The sequence below is a fragment of the Polypterus senegalus genome, chromosome 11 (genome assembly GCF_016835505.1).
Source record: "Polypterus senegalus isolate Bchr_013 chromosome 11, ASM1683550v1, whole genome shotgun sequence".
NCBI lineage: Eukaryota > Metazoa > Chordata > Cladistia > Polypteriformes > Polypteridae > Polypterus > Polypterus senegalus.
In genome coordinates, this window is record NC_053164.1 from 39392328 (window position 1) to 39416551 (window position 24224).

Genomic DNA, 24224 nt, shown 5'->3' on the forward strand with positions numbered 1-24224 from the left:
TTTCTCTGTTTCTCTAATAGCAGGTGTCATGGATGGCTGGAGGTTCAGTCCGGCCGGGACGTCCCTGAAAGAAAAGAAGGAGGAAGAGCAGGCTTTTCAGGGTACTGCATCCCCCAGGATGCTAGGTGGCAGTTCCCCTGGAGGGCAATGGTTCCCCAGATTCCCTCAAAGCATCCTGGGACATGGAGTCCATTTCCTCAGCCCTGTTGGGTGCCGCCAGGGGGAGCTCACAAAGGACCTGGGGACTCCCACTATTACGATAACCCGGAAGCACTTTGGAGTCACAAGGATGGAAGCCCGCAGTACTTCCGGACTGCATAAGGAAGGATGATGTGGCATTAACCCAGAAGAAAAGATGGAATACTTCCAGGTTATAGACTATTTAAAGGACTTTGGGAAACCCCAGCAAGGAGGTGACGAAGCTGCTGGGAGTGGAGGATTGTTTATTGGTATTATTGATCATTGTATTATTATTGAATATTAGAGAATTGTGGAGGGTGTGGTGCTTTGTGCACTGTACAAGAAGAAAAATATTAAAGAAATCTTTGTGCTTTTACACATGTGTCCTGGATGTCTGTTTGATGTCAACCCCTAGCAGCTACACGGGACAGGAGGTCACATTGTTCCTTCCTATTCTAATTGTGGTCTCTCAAAGATGCGGGAGCACACATTTGTGAAGTCCTCCACTGATAGCAAACTGCGTTGAAGTAAAGGTTTGAAAGTTGTTGTTAAACATCCTGTACAGATGTCTCAAGGGTGAAACATGCAGGCTGTCAGGTTAGTGGTTGTCAGGGACAGTACACAGATGATTTTAATATTTCTTCCTATCCTCCATCTAGAAAAAACTAAGAGGTTTGTTGGTACCTTCCTTGTTAGATGCAAGTCAAAGGTGATCTTTAGACATTTTTTTTAATTAGAGATTAACAGGTGTGTAAGAGATTGGTTTAGGCTGTAGGGTGCTTTCCCCCAAAGTGTTTGCATGTTCTCCCTGTGTAGAAGTCCATCTCTTTCCATAATTCTAAAGAATTATCCTAAATACGATTGACAACTCTAAGGCTGTAAATGTATTGGAGGTGGTGGGACACTAGTAGTGGATTCAAATTTTATACCCATGAGAGGTGCCAAGAGTGATGCTCCCATCTCTAAGAATCTAACCAAGACAAAGTGAGCACAGTAAATTGAAGGATCTTGTGAGAATAAAAAGTAGCTAAATATCATGAAAAAAATGTTAAGTAAAACAAATCACCATGCCTAAAGTGGAGACATGGCACAATGTGCTGCCATGCTGCAAACTGATCTGCTTGATCCTCATTGGGATAAATGTGCCTTTTACTAAACTCAGTGCCGTTCAGATGATCAGCAGACGGAAAGCTACACCTGGTAGGGATGTGTTGTCACAAAGCCAGGTGGCTTTCAGAATAAGGTATGCTTCCATAGTAATTAGGCTTTGTCAACTGCTGGACTCGATGAAGGGAGCATACATTTGTACTAATTACAGTATAAACCATGCATAATTGATTCACACATTTACTTTCAGAGTAAACTGCAATTAAACTGCCAAAGTTTTAAGAGACTTTCCATCAAACTTCCTTCTTTGTAGCATCTTTCATGACAAGCTTTGATTGAGAGCTTGTACAGAATAAACAATACACATGTAAATTCAAGGGCAATCAGACAATGGTTGCATTCTCAGTTATGGATGCAATGATTCTAGAAATGTTACACAATTCCATATTGCAATCTAGGTGCTGAATGCAATTGGCGGAGGCTTTGTTGTGGGGGTGGTTAGCCACGCCCCTCACCTCATGTCACCAGCCTATCAAATACTTGGATGCAGGCAGCATTCTGTGCTACACTTAAATGAGTGTAGTCGATCAAATTAAGCTCTATCACGCTGCGGTCAGTTTTTATCTATTTTCTCCATCCCCAATTCACTACATAAATTAAACCTGATTTTATGATGGCCTCAGAAGGCAGAAGAACCATATTTGGACACTTCTATCCCCAGAGCCTCTGGTCTCCGTCCATCTGTGCTTCTCACATTAATGCAGCACGATATTACCAGATGAGTCCGCACGGAGATTACTTTTTACTGTCAGTCCTCAAAATGCCATAATCTGCTTTCTCCAAAACCCCCCAGGATTAAACTCTTTATAAGAGGAAAAACAGACTGTAATGCCTTTCAAATTTAACTAGTAACTGCTGAGTTTTTTTAGTTGTCCCATTCTATCTTGTCTGGACCTGGTCAGGTAGACTTCTTACTTATGTTACCAGAGGCTTGTTTCCACGACTGAGTTTAAGTCCGCGTCACGGCTTTTGGTTTAGTTCTGAGTACAATATAAAGTGCTTGTTGGCACTGAGACACAATGACGTGAGATCACATAATATGAAAGTGACACAATCAGGTGTGTTTGTTTCCTCTTATTTCAAAGGCATAAAAACATAGAAAACGTACTGCTCCATGCTGAGTTTCTGTACTGTGGTGCAGTCTAAATTTCCTTAAAGTTCCCATTCAGTTGCCCTGTTTAAAGCATCAATACATCTCTGTAACAAAATGAAGATCCTTTCTGTGTTTTAAAGCCTGAAAGATGTGAATTACTACACCTGCACGAGGAAAGGGCATCATAAGTGTTCCTCTATTAAAATTCCAGCCAACCATCAATTTCTTGATGCCAGTTAGTCATGGAGCACACTAACCATGCTCAGATCTAGGGTTCAGGGGACTTCAGGACTCACAGCCAACTCCTGCTGCCAACCAGAACCATCCTGCAGTCAGTCAGTCATTGTCTAACCCGCAAAGACACCTCAAAGTATGTTATTCAAACAAATATGGGGGTTTATATGTATTAAAGAACAAAAGACACAAATAACATTGTTATGCTAGCTGAGTAGAGAGCATATATTGTACTGCATAATTTACACGATAATACTATGCAATGGAATTAGTGTGCTTTACATGAAGAGCTGGCTATTGGGGGGAACATACAATACCGTATAGTACTTTGAATCTATACTAATAAAAGGCAAAGCCCTCACTGACTCACTCATTCACTCACTGACTGACTGACTGACTGACTGACTGACTCACTCACTCACTCACTCACTCACTCACTCACTCACTCACTCACTCACTCACTGACTCACTCACTCACTCATCACTAATTCTCCAACTTCCCGTGTAGGTAGAAGGCTGAAATTTGTCAGGCTCATTCCTTACAGCTCACTTACAAAAGTTAAGAGGTTTCATTTCGAAATTCTACGTGTAACGGTCATAACGGTCGACAACGTCCGCCATGTTGAACATTCTTATTTATGGCCCCATCTTCACGAAATTTGGTAGACAGCTTCCCCGCGCTAACCGAAACCAATGTACCTACTTATTTCGGTGGTATGATGCCACTGTCAGCCGCCATATTGAACTTTTCAACTGTCTTTGTTACTTATGGGCCCATCTTCAAGAAAATTGGTACGCGGTTCCCAACGCTAACTGAATCCTACTTACGTACATATATACGTCCATAGCCTGCAGCTCAGTCACCGTGTGAGGTGGCGTTGGGTCCCCCATCCCTATGCCTCCCACGTTGTTGGCTGCCTGCCTATATAAGGCCGTCCGTCGCTCCAGTCTCTACATTCCCTTCCTTGCTTTGCCACAGGATTCACGTCTCCCTGCTGATAACTACAGCCTTTTTATTCAATCTACTGCTTCTCCGCTGTTTTATTGTTCATTTATTATGATTATAGTTATTGTGGTGGGCGGCACGGTGGCGCAGTGGTAGTGCTGCTGCCTCGCAGTTAGGAGACCCGGGTTCACTTCCCGGGTCCTCCCTGCGTGGAGTTTGCATGTTCTCCCGTGTCTGCGTGGGTTTCCTCCGGCGCTCGGTTTCCTCCCACAATCCAAAGACATGCAGGTTAGGTGGATTGGCGATTCTAAATTGGCCCTAGTGTGTGCTTGGTGTTTGTGTGTGTCCTGCGGTGGGTTGGCACCCTGCCCAGGATTGGTTCCTGCCTTGTGCCCTGTGTTGGCTGGGATTGGCTCCGGCAGACCCCCGTGACCCTATTCGGATTCAGCGGGTTAGACAATGGATGGATGGATAGTTATTGTGTAGGTATTTTAGACTTACTTTACATTGTTCAGGTACCCATTTCCTTTATCATTCCAACCGTACCCCCATTAACATGTCTATTGAGGTGATCACTATCGATCAAAGAACTGTCACTTACCGAATGGTTTCCATGCCCGGAGATGGCATCTGCCTTTTCCATTCTCTTTGTTACATATTGCACGGCCATATCAGGCTCACTCTTGATATTCGGAGGAACATTGTGTCTTATGTATTGAATAACTGGGACAGGTTCAAGGTGTGGACTGATGATGGTACAGGAGATAATTATTCTACACAGGAGCATTATAAGAGTAAAAAGGTTAAGCCCTTCACCTATGCATCTGCATGTGAGTTGATGGCTGCCGCTGAATTGTTCGGTTGTCGCTTTCAAGTGTACCGAAATGGCCAAATATTTTACACCTTTCGACAACCGCCAATGCCTCTTAAACATCTTAGATTCACAGGTGACGATTTCAGTAGTGGACACTTTGATGTTTATGAATGTTTAAACTCTCAAAAGCTGGATGTGAAGTTATCGATGAAACCGGTTGTATACTTACAACGCTTGACAGATGCCGAATGTCACTTAAACACAAGTCGTCCTGCAAATACTGTCGTAATTGAAACAAACTATGAAACTCAAACCGATTATGACAGCAGCAATCCAAGCTGTGAGATTTGAAACAAAATTACTGTTCACATGGCCAACTGTACGTTGCATGCGCAAGAGTAAGCTCAGTGCACAGCTTGGTCATATTACAATCGGAGGGCCGAACTGACAATGTGGTATACAAAGAGATCCTTAACAAATAATTATTGGTATATTTTCCCTCAGTTTAAAAAGGTTTAATTTTCTTCTTAATAAAAATTTTAAGGCAGTACTTTGCCGCTGCTAAGCGCGGGTGTTTTGCTGGTCTTATAATAAAACATAAATACAATTAAACTCTGCAATAACATACTCTACGATAACATAAATTGAGAAATAACAGAGGCATCATTTGGCTGTCTTCCTTGCCTTCCAGCATTCACAAAAATCAGTCACTAGTTTGTTCAAAAAGAGAGTGTCCTCATTAAAGCAAAGTGAACAGTGCGGCACTGGGGAGCTGCCCTCTGAACACACAGCCCAGTGCCGGCAGTGAGGTGTACCTGAATGATTCTGCAGAGCTGCAAATAATAATTTTATAGCCATTAACATAATCTCTGTTTAATATCATAGCTCAATGAACCAATATTACATAGGTCAAAACACAATGGAAAACACAACTAGAGAAGAAATCACTCAGTCAGTCATTTGGTAACCCACTTAAACAGGGTAGCAGGGGTCTGCTGGAGCCTATCCTAGCTAGCACAGGACACAAGGCAGGAACAAAGCCTGGAAACGGCGCCAGTCCATTTTAGGGTGAACACACACACACACACCCTAGCTACACAACAGGGCCATTATGGATCACCAATTCACCTAAACTCCATGTCTTTGGATTGTGCGAAGAAACCCACTCAAACACAGAGAGAACATGCAAACTGCATACAGGACAATAACCCTGGTCTCCTTATTGTGAGGCAGCAGCGCTACCACTGTGCCACCCTTAGAGAAGAAATGTATAATGAAAATGAATAAATCAGTCAGAAAACTAAAGAGACGTCTGTCTTTCTTTTCTCCTTGAAGTTCATTAACAATATCATCAAACAATCTAAGAAAATTGACAAACAAGTGGGCACCATTTAGTCCATCAGGTTCATTTGTTTAGCTAGTACCTAAGCTGACCCAATACAGTATGTCATCCAGATACTTCTTAAAGGTTGTTGAGGTTTCCAATTCAACTTTATGTTTCTGAAGTTTGATCCAGATTCCCACAACTCTCTATATAAAGAAGTGCTCTCCCTTAATTTCCACTGGTGTCCTCGAGTGCATGATTCACATTTAAGTTGAAAGAATTCTACTGGATCAACTTTATTAACGTCTTTGAGAATTCTGAAGAACTGGATTGGGTTTCCTCTGCTCAAGACTAAACAGGTTTAATTCTGTAAGTCTGACAGAGTACAGCATGTCCTTACTGTAAGTCTTAGGACACACTTGATTGCTTTCTTCTGCACAGTGGCAAGTGTTACTATGAGTGTGAGGACCAGAACTGCAGACAATACTCCATATGTGGCCTCACTAGTGCAGTATATTTTGTCACACGTGCATGTGTGGGGGCCACCATCCAGGCTCTGAAAAGGTAAGTAGTACCACCTTGGGATGCTCTGCCACTAACCTCTTCTGACTGTCTCTACCTCAGCTCCAGGAGAACAGCTCTAGCTCTACCCACAACCTCCAGAGAAAGCTCTGTCCTTTCTGCTCTGGGCAACATAACAGCAAGTGTTTCCCAGAAGGAGCTGTTCATTTTGTACTAGGACCTCCCTATGACGGGAGTTAAAATATCTTGATGATCTTGTTCATCAGTGATGGGAAAAGAGAACGTGAAATAAATAAGGGGATTGAAGCAATTGCAGCTGTTCTGCTGTACTAGTTCATTGTGGTGAAGTGGGTCTAAAGTGAAAACTCTTGATTGATCCACATCAGAAATGACGCTTCTCCACAGGGTGGCTGGGCTGACACTCCATGATGGGGTGAGAAACTCAGCCATTCAGGAGAGCCTCCAAGTACTGTTGCTGCTTCATCAGATCGAGATGATCCATCTGTAGTGATTTGGATATGTCGTAAGGCTGTCCCCAAGGTGGTTCCCCCACAGCTCCTCCAGTGATGTCCCACTGGGCAGAGACCCTGCAGAAAACTCAGGACATGCTGGAAGCATTATATTTTTCAGCTGGCTTGGGAACATCTGGGAATCTTAAGTTGGAGACAGGGACATCTGAGCTGACCTACTTGGCCTGCTACCACCGTGACCCTCACTGGGAAAGGAGATTTTAGAAAAGGAGATGAGATGAGATGGTGTGCTCTGTTGAAGACTCGATATAAAATATAGAATGATAAATCTCAGCCTCCATTCTGTTGTTACCATTGTACATCTATGTACAGCATGAGCTGTTCTTCTTTTTTTTAGTTTATTTTAATCTTAAAGAGCTTTCTAAATCATCTGCAACACTGCAGGCTACAAGATAAATGATGAAAATCATTATACGGTGTAAATAACTGTAATTAATGTAGAATTTTGCAAATAGAATGTGAATGTTTAAAAGCCCAAGCCTTGGTTACATAATGAGTTTCTGACATCTGTGACTGATTAAATGTGGCTGATAATATTTTAGCTGTTTGAATTCTTTTTATGTGTTGTATGACGCTTGAAAAAGCAGTAAGGTGACTCTGACGTCCCCACTTTGTCAAGATGGCTATTTTGCAGTGACTATACTGTAGGGGATTGAAGTCATTAAAACCAAAGATTGCAGAGAACCTAATACCTCTAGGAAAGTCAAAGCTGCCTGACATGGCTGTGCACACCACTCCTGATTTATGACTCAGTGCTGCCGATTAAAAACCCAGCCCCCCGTTTCCAGCTGTTATTTGGCCACTGAAGCTCTCATCCCATTTGGCACCAAGAAAAGGAGGAAACTGAGCCTTCATGTCTACAGTCCGACAGGCCTCTCACATTACGGTTTACAATGAAGACAAGCTTCTTTTCAGGAATGGCGTCCAGCATTCTGTTATCCACATGTGTCTTGGAGATTTTAGAATCATGACCCAAGCACAAAGCAAGATCTGATTCATGGGGGCAAGTCCATGATGGATGAGAACTCATCTGCCACACTGTGCCACTTTCTCCTGCACTTACCTTTATCACTGAAATTTTACATAATAATATTGTACATTATAATTATGAATAACCGAACAACTGACTTAATTTAGTTGAGAGTTCTAAGAGGCTGGGGACACTTGGCACAAGTCAGGGCACCAGTCGATCACAGAACCCACTCAGGTATATGCCTATACCAACCAGTTTGGAATCACCAGTTGTTCTTACAGCGATACACTGAGTGGCACAGTGCTGCTGCTTTACAATTCCAGGTGTTATAATTCTTCTCCTTATTCATTGGTCAAGAGTCCTGTGTTCAGTTCAAAAACGTCAGTACCACAAGCACTGGGCATAAACAGAAAACTATTGTTATGATTTTTTTAACAATATTTTAGCAAAGAAACATGCGTTTTACAAGTTTTCAGCACACAACAACAATTAAATTCAGTGCAGATTACACAACACAAGTAACGTCAGATCTTGTTCATCTTTTTCACATGGACATTTTTCATGTCATTTGCTGTTGTACAGCATTGGTCACTATTTCTTTCTATTATATCATAAACTTTTTTCTGTCCATTCTGCATGCTTAGATTACAGAGATTAGAAATCTTTATTGTGATATACACTGCAAGAGTAAAATGAAATTTTTGTGTCACAGTTGCGGTGATTTATAAATAAATGCAATAAATAAGAGTAACAAAATATTAATAAATTAATAAAAAAACAGCCTTAAAATACAGTAAGTAAGATAAGAGTTTAAAAAAGTAACATGCAGTACACTAGCATATAAACCGGCGGGTGGGCACAGTACACAGTGCAGAGCAGATAGGATCAGCTCACTGGAAGTTCAGTGACCTTATGGCCTGGGGGATGAAGCTGTTTCTGAAGTGGGCTGAGTCTGTGGTGAGGCTCAAGTAGTGCTTTCCAGAAGGCAGAAGTGGAAACAGGGAATGAGCTGGATGGTTATCATCAGATATGACAGGTTCAGATCTCCTCAGACATCTGATTGAGTTGATGGTACGAAGCTGGGGAAGGTCAGCCTGAATGATTTTAGAAGCTGTATGGACAGTCCGTTGAAAGACTTTGTGATCCTGGCAAGTTAGGTAACCAAACCAATCCATGATGCATTTGGTCAGGATACTTTCATTATTGCAGCGAGCCTTTGCTGAACCTGTTGACTATGCAGATGGTATTGACTAACCACAAAAGCCAGTCTGTGATCTAGACACCCAAGAACCTTAAGCTTCTAACTCTCTGGACAGGGGAGCCAATTACAGTATGTGGAGTGGATTGTGACTACCTTTGTTATTTCTGAAGTCAACAATGATCTCCTTTGTTTTCTTCGACCTTCAGGTTGTTGTTATGGCACCATATGGTCAGGTCCTTTACTTTCCTCCTCTAGGCAGCTTCATCATTGTAACAAATGAGGACAATTACAGTGGTGCTGTCCACAAACACATACTGTATCCACATGCCCTCATGCTATACTACACAGTCATAGGAGAATACAAAGATGATATGAGATTAAACGTTTTTCTAAACCATCACTACAAATTACATGGGGTAAGGAACATAAACAAAAATATTATTTTTGGGTGGAGCATTCCTTTAAGATGCCCTTTAGGTTTTTCAGGGGTATAATGATGTTTATTTCATGATTAATTTTAAGCAAGTTGATTTGCATCCCTATCTTTCTGACTTAGTTTCAGTAAAAGACTTTCTGTTCTTCATTCTACTTTGACGTTCTGATTTCATTTCCTTACCTGTTTTGACCTAACGTCAATCTGACTTTGTTTTTGCTCTGTTCCTGCTAAAACATCTCATGGTCTTCGTCCTTATTTTCTTTTCACTCACAATAGTTCTTGGATGATTTCAGTTACCCATAACACCAGGGACTTAGGTTTAACTCTTGCTCTCTTCACTATCTGTGTAAAGGGTACATATTCTGTCAACATCGCTATAGGTTACCTGGTCTTCTTTCGGATGTTAAAAATTTACAAAGATGTCCTTCCAATATAACAAAGGTAATGAGTGAGAGTTAGAGTGACTCTGTGTGCTGTGCCTGACAGTGGACAGAATTATGTCCCACCTTGTGTTTAAGCTTTGGTTTCTTCTGATATCAGAACGGAAATAGCACTGATGGTGAGTGAAATAGCAGAATTTTTCCACATACGGTTTTTGTGAAATTAACAGTAAAATTTCTAAGGCATGTGATTTCACAATACAAAGCATTCCATTTTTTTGGGCTGGAAAACAAATAATATTGCTCCTTAAAGCCTTGTTATAGCTTTAGAACACTAGAAACAATAGCATTTGCTAATAATGGAACCTTCATTCTAACAAAGCTTGCTAATCTTTTCCATCTATTCTATTTCCTCCAAAATACCATAAAGTTGTGTTCAGAATTCTGTGTTTGCCTGAATTAATTTGGTTATATTGGCTTCACACCTATAACATTAATTTTATTTTGTGGCTCTTGTTTACATCCCTGAGGAAGAACGCGGTTTTTGAAAAATATGAAATGCTGCATATTTTCTACACAAATGGGCACCATCATGAATTATCATGCACATTACTGTGTCTTTGCATGGAAATAGACTACAAAGGAACTCTGTTACATATCAAACATCATTTCATGATTCCCGCAGACGAGAATATGCACACTCCAGGCATAGTGGATGAACACACTGAGCATTGTTTCTGTCTCAGGTGCATCTTTAGAATTACAATGTCTATGCTTGTCATCATAATAGGCAAAGTGGCTATTGTGCTACTAGAACAACTACTTTACTACACACATCTCATAGTTCAACAAAATGTCTACATGTGACAAGAACTTTGTTTTTCATTAGAAACATTACATGATAGGCAGACACAAACAGAATTAGGACAATAAATGCTTTTAGACAGGAACTAAGACCTTTCTCCAATGGCGTCAATGGCGTAAATTTCACTAGTCACACAACAAATTTAATTGGAAGTGAAACATGAAATTTCAGTGTGAACTCAATGTCATGTTAACCATTGGCTCATCACTAAGTAGCAGGTTTAAAAATAGACAGACATATCAGAAGGATATGGGATATCAAGATGTGAGAACCAAAATCGTGTAGCTGCATGCTGTGTATGTGGAGACTGCGGGCTCACCCATTGCTCATGAAGTTTTCTTCCTTGGTATTTTAGTTTCCTTCTGCATCTTTAAAAAGTTCATTTTGGGTTCACTCATGGGTGTCTCTAATTGTTTGTGCATAGTGTTTGGCTGTCTGTAATCTTTTAATGAAAAATATGAGGTTACGGATATCATGATGGTCTCACAGCAAAAGGGATATGGGTTCAATCACAATCTGTGTTAGTTTTCTCATGGTATCCTGATTTCCTTTCACATCCCCAAATTGTCCATGATGAGTTGACTGGTAACTCTGGCTATAATGTTGGGGAAGGTAGTGGATGGACATTTTACAAGAATGGGATGGAATGGCAGCACAGTGGTGTGTCCTGTGGCCTCACCACACCAGGCATTGAGGTTCATTTTCTCCCAGTATGCATTTTCAATGACAAAGTTAATCATTGACTGTGAATTGGCTTGTTGAGTGGGTGTGTTGCTTCTAGGACTAACCCCCTCCTTGTGCCAGCTACCGAGTGGTTCATTAAGCACCAGTACCCCATGACGCTATAATAGAAAAAGCCAGGTACAGAAAATCAGTTAATGGAAGGCTACTTCCCATAAAGGTTCATCTTTTGTGCTTCTTTTACTCCATAGTTAAAGGGATGCACAAGAAGCCAGCTGAAGGGACCTGGCAACACAATAAACTACATTTATTTTAAGATGGACAACATCAAAGAAAAATTGAATATCTTAGAGATAAACCGTTTTTTTTACAGCACTGCTACCAATACCTTGCATTCATTTTAAAAACTGTTTTTTTAAGCAGTTCTACACATATTTCATACAATGTTTCTCTGTGTGCCCCACTCTTTCTCACACACAGACAACAAATTCTCTTATCTTGATTTGCAGACTCACATTTTTCTGAAGTCACAGGCCTTGTACTCGGGCCAGTCAATGTAGCAGACCACGCGGTCTGGCAGGTCAGCTGTGACAGAGTAGTAGTACTGAGGAAACGCCAGGCACATGGCCAAGAACCAGATGACAGAGATGATGATCTTGGTCTCTGTGGATGACAGCCTTTGCTGCAGAGGGTGGATGATGGCTACATACCTGCAGGGTTAAAAAAGGAAGAAGTTATGAAAATGTGTTGAATCTTTCCTGGAAGTGCCAATCACTCTCACTACATTTGTGAGCTTTTCAGCAGTGTGTTCTTCACACTGGTACAACACAGGTTGCTGTCCAGTCACTGGAGTAGCATGTCCCACAGAAGCACTGCTTTGACTAATCCTTTTTTACTCAAATTCATTATGTGTAACTTTATATATAATGCCTTTCTTAATGAATATTTTTAAAATGTTGAGAATATTCATTAAAACTTCCTTATATAATCAGATGATTGTGTGACTGATACTCTGCTGGCTACAAAATGTTATTTCACTGCCCACTATCAAACGATTGTCACTCTTCTGCTCTCATTTATCTATTGTGAACGCTAGGGGTCACAGTTGCCCCCTTTAGCCCAAAAGACAAATGCTCAGGACACAAAGTAAAAGCACCCAGAAGACATTTAATAGTTTTCTTCTTTAAATAGTGCCTTTCAAGCACCACAGCCACCATAAACAATTAAATAAATAATAAATGAGCACAAATTCTCTCCTCCACACCTCCCAGCAAGTTCTGTCTTCTACCTCACAACTCCAGCTCGCTTGTTCTGTCTCCAACAGTCCTTTATGTAGTCCTTGACCCGGAAGTGCTTCTGCCCGTCCGTCCACATGACTTGCTAGCACTTCTGGGTCAGGTGAAGAACTGGCTTTTCTTCAGTCCGGAAGTACATTGGAGCTCCTGTCCTCATGACTTGTGAGTACTTCTGGACTATGAATATGGCTTGACTCCTTTGGTCCTGTTACACCTCCTCCTGACGGCACCCAGGGTACCTAACAGGGCTGAAAAAACACACTCCAAGTTCCAGGATGCCCTGCAGGAATCCGGGGCACTGTTACAATCCAGGGGAGCTGCCATCTAGCATTTTGGGGGAGAAAATGTGTCCAGAGCTGCTGCCTCTCCCCATCCTTCTATCCTCAGGGTGTTCCGGCTGAGTTGAGCTGCTGGATGTCTATCACACTATCAATATTTGCTGTTAACCATCAGGTGATGGATGCTGGACTGGCCAGTCCACTTCTCACTATTATATGATAGGCACTGCTGTCCATTTCAATGTTTCCTCTGTTATTGTACATGATCAGATGATTGTCCTTCTTCTAGTAAGTCAATGTATTGCTGTCTAGTATCCTATTCTGCATCATTAAAGTATTATCCTCTCTTCAATATGTTGAGGTAACTGGCACACTACCTAGTCACTCACTGTTATATCATTGCCCTCTACCTTATGGTTGGTCATGTTCTGCAATCTTTGCTGTTACTGATCAGGCGAAGAGAACTCTGCTGGCCACTATCTTCATTAAGGTATCACCCTCTGATGTTTATTACCCAATGAATGGCACCCTACTAGCCAGTCTGGTGTATCGCCGCCTAGTAGGCTATCCTCTTATTGGCACTCTTCATTGATCTTTGTTGTTTGTGATTAGCTTCTTGATACTCTGCTAGGCCACACTGGCATATTGTCACCCATTTCCATGTGATTGACACTGTTTAAACCTTTTTAATGTATCATACTATCCTGGTTTTAATCAACTGACTGGCACATGCAACAAGGAGACTGGGGTGTGTCTCATGTAGTTTGCTGTTCTCCCTGTGTGTATGTGGATTGCCTTTGGCTGCTCCAGTTTCCTCCCATAATCCAAAAGCATGCAGGGTAGGTGAATTGGCACTGTTAACGTCATCCTATTGTGTGTGTGTATGTGTGTTTGTGCCAGAATGTTCACCCTGCAATCAAGTGACTCCCTGTCCAGGGATTGTTCTTGCCTTCCACCCACTGCTTGCTGGAATAGGCTCCAGCTTGGGATGAGTGGGTTTGTAAAATGGGTGGGTGGATGGATGGATGACTGGCAGTCTATTATATGGTTTCTTGCTATTATCAGACTGGCATTGTTCTGCCCTCATTAACGTTTCTCCTTTGTATCTTATGATCCACTTATTGGTACTCTGCTGGCTGCTGTGATATGCTTCTGCCCACTGTCATGATACTGGCAGTGGACATACCATTATCTTCTGCTGCTCATGATCAAATCCCTGGTAGTATGCAGTCCATACTGACATTGCACCATCTGTTGCTTATCATTGATGTTTATGCCCCTGATGTTTATGATTGAATCAAACACATCCACCACACCTACTACTCATTGTGCCAAGGAAGTCAGAATTTCTAATGTGCACTGCATTTTTCTTCATTTCCACTCTTTCCCTTTCAGATGGCCAACTCAGGACTGGCTACAAACAGACCAATGAGCCTTGAAAGAGACGAAGTGCTTCAGCGTGGATTATTGTCATCTTTGTCACTGCTGGTCTGACAATCTTAATCAGCCGCCTTTCCGGATTACCCAGGAGATCAGAGGCAAAAAGCGATAGCTGTGAGTAGTGATGCATGCAGCTTTCATTTCACTAGTCCCACATCGTAGAGCTTGTCGCATGGAGGCTTATGATAGAAAAAATAAAATCATTTTCATCATGGTGACTAAGAGCTACTGAGAATGCAATTAATAAAATCCCACAATAGTAACCCAAGAGGGCCATCAATAGGAACACAGAAGAACGGACTGATTTCATTGGGATCACGTTTAGATAAACGATGACCTGCAGATCAAATATCAGCAGTGTGACACTAAAGTGACATGGTAGCCCGAGTAGACCTGGGCTGTGAATACGTCTGCTGGTTGTTGGGTTGGCGGAGTAAGGGCAGCAATGCCAGATGTCACTCAATTTCTCTCACATAAGTTACAATACTTATGCACAGAGTTAATGGGTCTAAAACAGATCCACTCTGTATTGTTTGCAGTTTCTCATTTAGAAATGATAAAAAAAGAGAATACCCTCTCTAATACTTGACCAGGTAAAGAGGCCAGTTTTTATTTCTATATAGCAGATAGACTCTTTGCAATGCAAAAGTAATTTCTCTTTCAGAGTTTACACTTATGCAATACAGACTGAAAAAGAATATATCAATACACCAAATAAAAAAAAAGGATTTAAGACCTTTTAAAAAATTCTAGCCAAAGAGACTGGTCAGGCACAATAGAATATACAATAGAAGAACATCAGACATGCAGGAGCAGACTGGATAACAGAGCATTAGAGATGAAAGAACATTCTGGAAAGCAAATGAAAGATCGATTCAGGCAAGAGGCAATATGGAATACTGATAAGTGTTTGATTAAGTAATATATTACAGTATGTGCAATAATAAATTGAACAAAACAATGTTCCTAGAAGAATAGCCTAAATTATCGTCCAGGAAAATAAAGTTATTACTACATATTAAAGTCAACTCCGAACAAAATATTGTCCTAGACAACAGGAGATATTGACTATGTTAATTATAAAGTGAAAAACAAAAAGCTTAATAATAATAATAATAATAGAAACTTACAAGCACACCTGACTTTGAACCATATTGCTTTAGAAACAATGAAATAATTTCTTAGTTCAGTACAGATTACAAATTTCACAAAAGAACAGAGAAAAAAATCTGTTACTTCACCATTGCAACAGTACTCTCTACAATTTTAGTTGTAAGTTGTACATCGATATGACGTTGACTTATATAACATATTGTGTTGAGTGAAAACCAAGGCAAATTGTGACATATTACACATTTGTGAGACCTCACCTGAATGTCATGTGCAGTTTTGGTTTTCATATTTAAAAAGCACACAATAGAAAACTCAGAGAAGAGTGGCTCAGCTAATTCCAGGTTTGTAGAGTAAGAGCGAAGAGTTAAAACTAAAGAAGACTGCATAAATGAAACCTGAGCTTAGATAAATTTCACAAGAACATTTCCACAGAAAGAATGATAGGACAACATTGGTTAGCACTTCCGTTGCACGGGTCTCGTGTTACATGTGTTATATGTGGGTCTGCCCATGTGGAGTCTGTCTTAGAGGGTTTTATTCTCACATCACCAATGACATCCCAGTTAGGCTAACTGGTGACTCTAAACAGGCCCCATTGTAAGAGCAAGCGTGTCCATTATGTGCGTGTTGCGACCAAGTCTGTTTCCAGAAAGGAAGTTCTGGCCACCTGAGACCCTGAACTGGATAACATGGGTTTGACAACTTACATACAAAGAACTCTAAATATGTAGAGCTAGGCACATTACCTGGCAAACATTTGATATCTTTTGCCCTTCAGTACCTTTCCCCTCTCTGTATCCTTCTGTGTCTGAACTTCTCTTGACCAGCATACGCTCTTTCAAGTGCATTCCTAGAAATCCTACTTCTCAAACTCTGTCATTTTGAGGAGCTTTGCTCGCCTTCCCAATCTTTAAAGGCAACTCTCAGTGCACCTCCATTGCCTTTACTTTTCCTTGTGTGTCTCACAAACCAATCACCTCAAAGCCAGACTGACCAATCAGATTGCTGGGAGGGACCAGTCACACACTCAGGCCATAACATTTTATTATATAGTAGATAAGTTATCATTTAGTTTAAAGATTTTCAAATTCAAATCTGTTTTATAAATGTTAAGTGAATATGAATTATTAAGCTATAATGAGTGAATGTCTTGTTCTCAGGCTAAAATTTCTCATGCTTTTTTATACTCTGCTCTCTGGACATATTACTAGGAATTTCTCTGTCCTCTGCACATTTTACAGTACTATACAACTAGAACTATTACTGTTTAGGCTCTGTGCAACAATGTAGTGAAATAAAGTCTATCATAAACTATCTATCCAAACTTAATCATTGAACTTTTCATATGACATCTGATATGATCTGTAGTGTTTCATTCATTTTTTTTTCTTAATGCATTCAGAGAAGTATAGGTCGATTTTGGTGTTTTTAGGATCAAGAACAGCAAACATAATATTAGTTTAGGGGGATTGAAGAATGTGAAAATTATTACCATTATGCCCTGCTATTATATTTAATTTGCTATTGGCAGCACCTCTTTGGAGTTTTAGTGTTGAGTGTTTCCTTAGCTATTTCTTCCACAAATCTGTCTAGAAGGGGTGATTCAGGTGACATTATCATGCATGCATTAGAAACCTTTACTTATTGTCTTCCTGATGTTCAGAAACTAAGCTTCTGTTTCGGGAGTTTGAGTTCTGGTTTGTGAATTTAGTTTTGATTTCTGGCTTTGACCTTGGCTTGTTCTGGATACATTTGAATACAAATATATTTTCTCACCCTGAGTCAGTAAAGCACCGTCACTTTTTCGGCACTGAGAAGACGAATTTACAGGTTGCAGAACTTTGATGGGAACAGGCCGTTCAGCCTAACAAGCTCGCCAACCCTATTTATGGAATTCCTCCAAAATACCATGAAGTTGAGTGACCCTAGAGTCCTACTTTCTGCCAAAATACATGGTAGTTTATTTCATATGTCTATGGTTCTCTGTGAAGAAAAACTTTCTAATGTTTGTATGAAATTTATCCTGAACAAGTTTTTGAATGTGTCCCTGTGTTCTTGATGAACTCATTTTAAAATAACAGTCTTGATCCACAGGACTTATTCCCTCCATTACTTCATTCATGTCACCTCTTAATCTTCTTTTACTTAAACTGTAAAGGCTCAGCTCTTTTAATCTTTCCTCATAATTAATTTCATGTTGCCCTGGAATCAGCCTAGTCGCTCTTCTCAGGACCTTTTCTAGCGCTGCTGTGTCCTTTTAGTAGCCGGGAGACCAAAACTGCACACAGGACTCCAGATGAGGTCTCACCAGTGCGTTATAAGGGTTGAGCAGAACCTCCTGTGACTTGTACTCCACACATCAAGGTGCTATATAACCTGACATTCTGTTAGCCTTCTTAATGGCTTCTGAGCACTTTCTGGAAGTTGACAGTGATGAGTCCACTATGACTCCTAGTTTTCAATGGTGTTCCTATGTTTTGTGTTTATGATTTTAACCAACAATTCTTTCAGCCAAATAGATCACATTTAAAAGATGGTATAATAATAGATGAATAAAACTAATTAAAAATAGTAGGAAAGGGTAAGAGGACAGGCACTATTGCCCTGTGATGGACCGATCCTCTATCCAGGGCTTTTTCCTGGATTTGTTTCCAGTGTTGTATGCTTGATGCCAACCAAATGGGTTTCCATCCCTGTGATCACTGGATTGAGTGAATAACAAAATGGATGGATGCGGTGATAGATAACAAAAAGAATGTTAAATAAGTGTTACTGACAAAGAGTCCCAGGCACTAAAGAGTTTCAAAGCACATAGTCTCAAAAACTTCCAATAATGCCCACTACAGAGGGATATTATCATCAAATTCCAATTAGGAGTAAAGGTAAGCACCAAATTGTTGCACAAAAATGCATTCCAATGACAATTAAGCTTTGTGGAGCACAAAGGTAAAATGTAATTATGTATACCAAGAAAGCAATCCAAGGTGAATAGAGTTGCAATATAGAATCCGAAAGCAAGGACAAATCACGGACTAAACGTCTAAAAAAAGAATCCAGAAAAATCAGATAGCACAAAGAATTTAGGACAGTACAAGAAGCCAAAATTCTAGAGTACATTCATAATAAACTGCCACTGTGGATAGATACTCTGGATTTATGGGGCAGAGATGATTACTTGGTGGTGATTGGCAGGCAACCCCGCCTTTTGGGGAACCACCCACAAAACACAAGGAACATAACAAAGGCAGCAAAAATGAACAAAGATGCACATAATCAATATAAAAAGAATCAAAAATGAGTAAAAGAGATATCAAACATGAATTTGAACCCCAGCCAGGGAAGGAGCTCTGGCTGAGACATGATACTAAATCAACTCAGGTAAAATAAAATAATGAATAAAGCACTTTAAAAATTAGAACACAGATATTGTCAACCATCCATTTAGTGGTTACCCATAAATTGCCTCTATCAAGAGCAAAAAAAATGATAGCTCAGAAAAGAGAAATAGTGTTGTTCTGGCAGCAATTTCTTCATATTTATGCATCGTTGAACCAGAGTTCAAGTGAAATTTCAGAATTCTAGTATTATGGCATAATGCTTTGATCAGATTGGGGAAGAAAGTAAGGATACACAAATTTGAAAGACAAAAGCTTTTTGTTCATAATTTTATTAAACGATAAAACTGATGTGCCCATTACTTTTGTTGAAACCCTTGCAGATAGAAATGGATCTTAAGTAAGACATATTCGATATGTGGGGTTTACAGAAAGTTTCAGATTAGGAATTTAACAAACTGAATTAGTTAAGAGGTAACTATTAAATAAAGTGCTAAAAAATGTTAAGAGAATAGTTTTTAAAAGCAACAGTCCAAATAAGATGGAGAGTAAAGGAGCACTTGAGATAAAAGAGCACACAAGATAACAATAAAAGTCAAACGAATCCCCTGAACAGTGGCGTATGGAAAGTCAGTTGAAACAACTATAGGGAGCGTCTGTCATTCATACACATGTGTGCCTACTTCATACCAATTAAAATTGACCGAAAAATGTCAAAAGGGGAATGAAAATTATCAGGAAAACCTTGGCCACATCAACAAATCCTTTAATTATTTAATTCAATCAATTAAGTTACATCATAAGTTAACAAAAAATAAAAAATAAAGGAAGCAAAAATACAAAATAAAAATGAAAAATAGGAATTAAAATGCAAAATGCTTCAACAACACAAAAAATACATCAACACAAAGAAATAGAACAAGACCTTAAAGAAACACAGATCTGAAACCTGAAAATAAAGTCAAATCCACAATCCTGTAAACTAAATCATTTCAAAGAGTAACAATCTGAAATGAAAAGCTGAAAAGACTTTAAAACCATATCCAAAAAAGCACATGAAAGGAGCAGAACACAGTTAGTGCCAACTAATGGCAATGCCACTGCATCTGGGCAGTGGCAGCAGGTGCTTAATATAGCTGTCAGACTCTGCTGTAAAGTGTAAGGGCAGCACTTGAGGGCAGTTACATAAGCTCAACACACAACTTAACAATTAGTAACATAAAATATTGAGAAGAATTAAGTAAACTAACCCTTCATAACTGACTAATATAAAACCATCAGCGAGTCAGGAGTAGTTGTGTTGTGCTCCTGTGTCAGTCACGTAGTCAGATATTCCCAGTGACTCCATCCAATTACTCCTTAACTGATCCTGTTTGATTTTGTCTTAATTCATGGGGTTACTCTTTGTGTGTGAGTGTTGACAACCAATGGCATACCATGACAAAAACTGGAAATAAAGAAAAGAAAAAGGGGGCCGAGAGTGCAATAGAACTTGCTGTATCTGGAAACCCTTCTTACAGCAGCAGCTCTATCAGGCAGCATGTTATTGCCTGCCAGAAAATAGGGTGAACATGAGGTTCTTTGGAAGTTTGAAATTGCGCTGGAAAGATGTTACGCAGTTAGGTAATTTGATTAGTCGTATAGTGGCGACTCAGACGACAAGATTAGCGACTGCAGTCACCAAATCTAAGGTCCCCTCCTAATACAAGTCATGTAATGTGCGGTTGGCTTTGCTTAACTAGGTGTCTGAATAAAGTAGTGCTCATCTTTACAGGTGCAGATGACCCAGAAGAAATATGATGAACATGGGGAGGAGTTGCTGATGCTGAAATCCTCTTCTGAAAGGATGATAGTCTGTAGTATTGAGTGAGGCCAAATTGAAGCAGAACAGTCGAGTGTAACAACTCTACGGGGACGTGCCAGCCACCCAACCTGACACAGACAGACTCTAGAGGCACACTTATAAAAACAAAAGATGCTTTTATTTTTCTTCACCTCGTGGGAAACGCCATCCCCATTTCCCTCAGGCACAACTCAGTCCCACAACCACAAAAGCACACGATACAATAATTCTTTCTCTTCTCTTTACTCCTCCATGGCAAGCTTCATCCACCTTCCACCCGACTCTGGCTCACCGAGTACTGCCCGCTGGTCCCTTATATAAGGCACCCAGAAGTACTTCAAGTGCTTGTTGCCCTACTTCCGGCAGCACTTCCGAGTGTGATGGAAGAACCACCCACATGGGTTCAGGAACAGCTGTGCCGCCCCCTGGTGGCACCCCCGGATACCAACAGGGCTGTATCAGACTCTATCTCCCATAAAGCCCTGCGGGAGTGTTTCAGGTGAGGTAGTGTTCTGTCCTCACTGGCTCCCCCGGTCCTTGCATAACAGAGGTGTCCCGGCCATCTATGACAAGAGAGATAAGAAATGTACAGACCTGAGACAGGTGCCATGGGTTACATTGTAAAAGAGCGCCCACTGATACTCTACAGGAGTGCGCAGATAATCAAGAGTTATTAATAAATGCTTACTTTTATTCAGAAAGCCTATATTCAGAATACCATACAAGTTAAAGAAGCACCAAAAACAAAAAAAAAATAATAGCACAATGCATACAATTCACATCAGAGAGCACACAGAGGAGAGCCACACTTTGATCATAGAGGTTTATAAACAACAAGGGGTTAATTATGAAAAATAAGATTAGAATCTGGAATAGAAACACATGTCAACTGGCACCAGGTCCATGCTCTGTGATACTTGTGTTATGAGATTACAGGGTTAAGGAAAAAAGATAAGATGTACACCTCTTAGTTTGTTGCAAATTATAACTGCAAGGCATTTTGGGAGCCTGGACTGATAAAGGTGCTACATGAAGTAGATCGGTGATCAGATCCATGTGCTCATCATTTGCCAGCATGAAGCTGCTGACTTGGCTGGATGTTAAATAGGAAATGAATTGTTCATCTTTTAAGTTCTTTGCAATACGTTGTACACATCTCTCAGCAGACGTACCATAAAGTAAATAGGATATAAAAATGACCTTCCAGCTACCAAAGAGTTGAAACAAATGAGACGCTTATAAAAACAGGAATGAACATTTGCCAGAATGTAATCTTCAGTAAAACTCCTTGTCAGAGCAGTAGAGTCGATGCAGAGCCACAGAGGGAATAAAGGCTCCTCAACATGCGGACATCAGCCATTTCCTCTGAGACTCAGGATGGAGGTTTTAACATAGTGGGTTTAATTAAAGGGAGTGCAATTAACATATAAATGAAAAGAGCTGCTCAATACAAGGCTTTCTTTCTGTTTTTTTGGTGTAAGGTTTGGAAGTCTTGTTTTATCAACATCTGGTGGTAATTGTTTCACAAATGAACTAAAATCAAGACTGAAAGATGGGAAGATGGCAGAGCCCTTCTTCCGTCAATGCTTCTCATTTCCTGCCATTACAGTAGCTCCTGCTTTCAAGAGTCACTGCAGCGGGCCTTTCATTAGACGGCTCACTTGTTCGTCATATGTTTTAATCACTCACGTTCTTTTAGCAGGGCTATTCAAACTTCTGCAGAGAAGAGTCTCATTTTTCTTGAGCCAGCCTTGTGATGCCAAGTGAGACATTTCCACCTGCTGCATTTTCACGGGGTTGTCTGCTGCCTTCTTGTACATCTCAAAAATGGGTACACATTTTCTTTTCTTTTTACTTACAACTTAGATCTATTTATAAAGAGCGTGGAGGTCTGATTTCTTCTGTCCTTGCTTACAATCTTTTGTATTATGTCTTAATTACTCTGTCTCCTGGTTTCAAACCAGTGTCAAAATTATTCACAATGCTTTGTAAGGCGTCATATTGCCCACTCTCTATTAACTCTTTGAGGGCTGAATATTTTTTCCAAAAAACACAGTTTTCTGAAAAGTAATGGCTTCACACAGAAATCAACATAAAACGTCTGTTGCTGCATGCTGTGGCTGCTAGTTTGCCAAGAACATGCGGCAGGCATACTGCCAGGCTGTCTTTGCTTGGCTGGGGCAGCAGCAGCAGTCACGGTCACAGTCCACTGCAATCTGATATCTACGTCTTAAGTGGCAGTCCTCCAAAGCAAACAGTGCCGTAGCCATGCCAGCTACATGAAAACATTCAGCACCACGATTAGCTGGGGACTAGTCAGCTGAAGCTGGAACCTCACATTCGTTTTTGATTGCTTGTATCAAAATCAGAGTCCAACAAGTCATAGTCTAATTCAGAGAGAACGTCGTCCACGGAGTATGTTGCGTTACGCATCCGCTTTGATCTCTCGCCAGATGTCAGTGCCATTTTTGCCGTTGTTAGCACCTTGCTGCTCATCGGAGAGTAGGAAAACTCACTCAAAACCAAGAAAGCTAACTTTCCTTCTAGCAACGGGAGTCCAACTAAACCATAAGTTGGTTTTGTCACAGTTTACAGTTGATTACCATCGTCAGGTCCTCCTTTTAACAAAAGTTGACTTCAGCCCTGAAGGAGTTAATTCAGTATGGCTATTTTATGAAGTTTGCTCTTTAGAAATGGCTCATTTGTATCAAGCAATCCTAAGTAACAATAAAGTCAATGTAAATATGTCATCCCCATAACAATATGCATGAGGATTGTCCTCTGAACACCAGAGCTACACTTATACGTATGTTTTTGGATAGCCCTTCTATATCCAGGTTTTGGTCTGGGGTGTCTAAGTTTCTTAATTCCATTCTCTCCTTTAACATCCCCTTGATTTTCCACATTTTTCTACTTCTAGAACTGTCCTCTTTTCATTTATCTATAATCTAGCAGCGGCCATTGAATTAAGGTCCATCACTACTAAGGATGCCGTTGCCTCGTGTATGAAAATCTCTTGATTCCTTTATGCTTTACACCTGCAGTCCTCCTTTTTTAACTTGACACTTTTGGAATTGTTAACGGCATGGATCCATGGGTCATCTGACAATTATATTGATAAAAAGGACTGGTCCAAGCACTGATGCCCTCTGGTCTTGGTCACAATCCCAATTCTTAGCCTTTCTGTGATGTGCTGTCTCTTCACTTGCTGGTATCCATGGGCTCCTTTATTCTTTTTGTTACTGTTCTCAATTTGAATGCAGCAGGGTTGGGTTTTGTTGTCTTATGGGGTAGTAGAGGGTGGGCGTCAAGAATTGGGTTTTATTTTATTTTAATTCTTGTCAAAATCGCTTTTGTTTTCCTTTAAAGTACTGGCTTTTATATTTCATTAAATGTTTGATCACAAAAATGGTTACACATTTTAATAAAGTCATTCCGATTTACAGCTCTGGGGATCTGGGATCAATCCCCATTAACTTTTATGTGGCATTTGAGACATCCGGAAACTCTACTTACTTTTTTTCCCATCTTTAAAATATGCATGCCAAATTCACTGGAAAGCCTAAATTGTCCT

At 40.4% G+C, this 24224-nt stretch overlaps 1 protein-coding gene across 1 annotated transcript in view; it reads right to left on the bottom strand.

Moving 5' to 3' along the window:
* Positions 1-24224, bottom strand: part of LOC120538867 (substance-P receptor-like) — a 107011-nt gene that overhangs the window by 24087 nt on the left and 58700 nt on the right. Inside the window, exon 2 of the mRNA XM_039768432.1 lies at positions 11862-12056. Coding sequence (XP_039624366.1) covers positions 11862-12056 — 195 coding nt within the window. The remainder of the gene's footprint in view (positions 1-11861; positions 12057-24224) is intronic.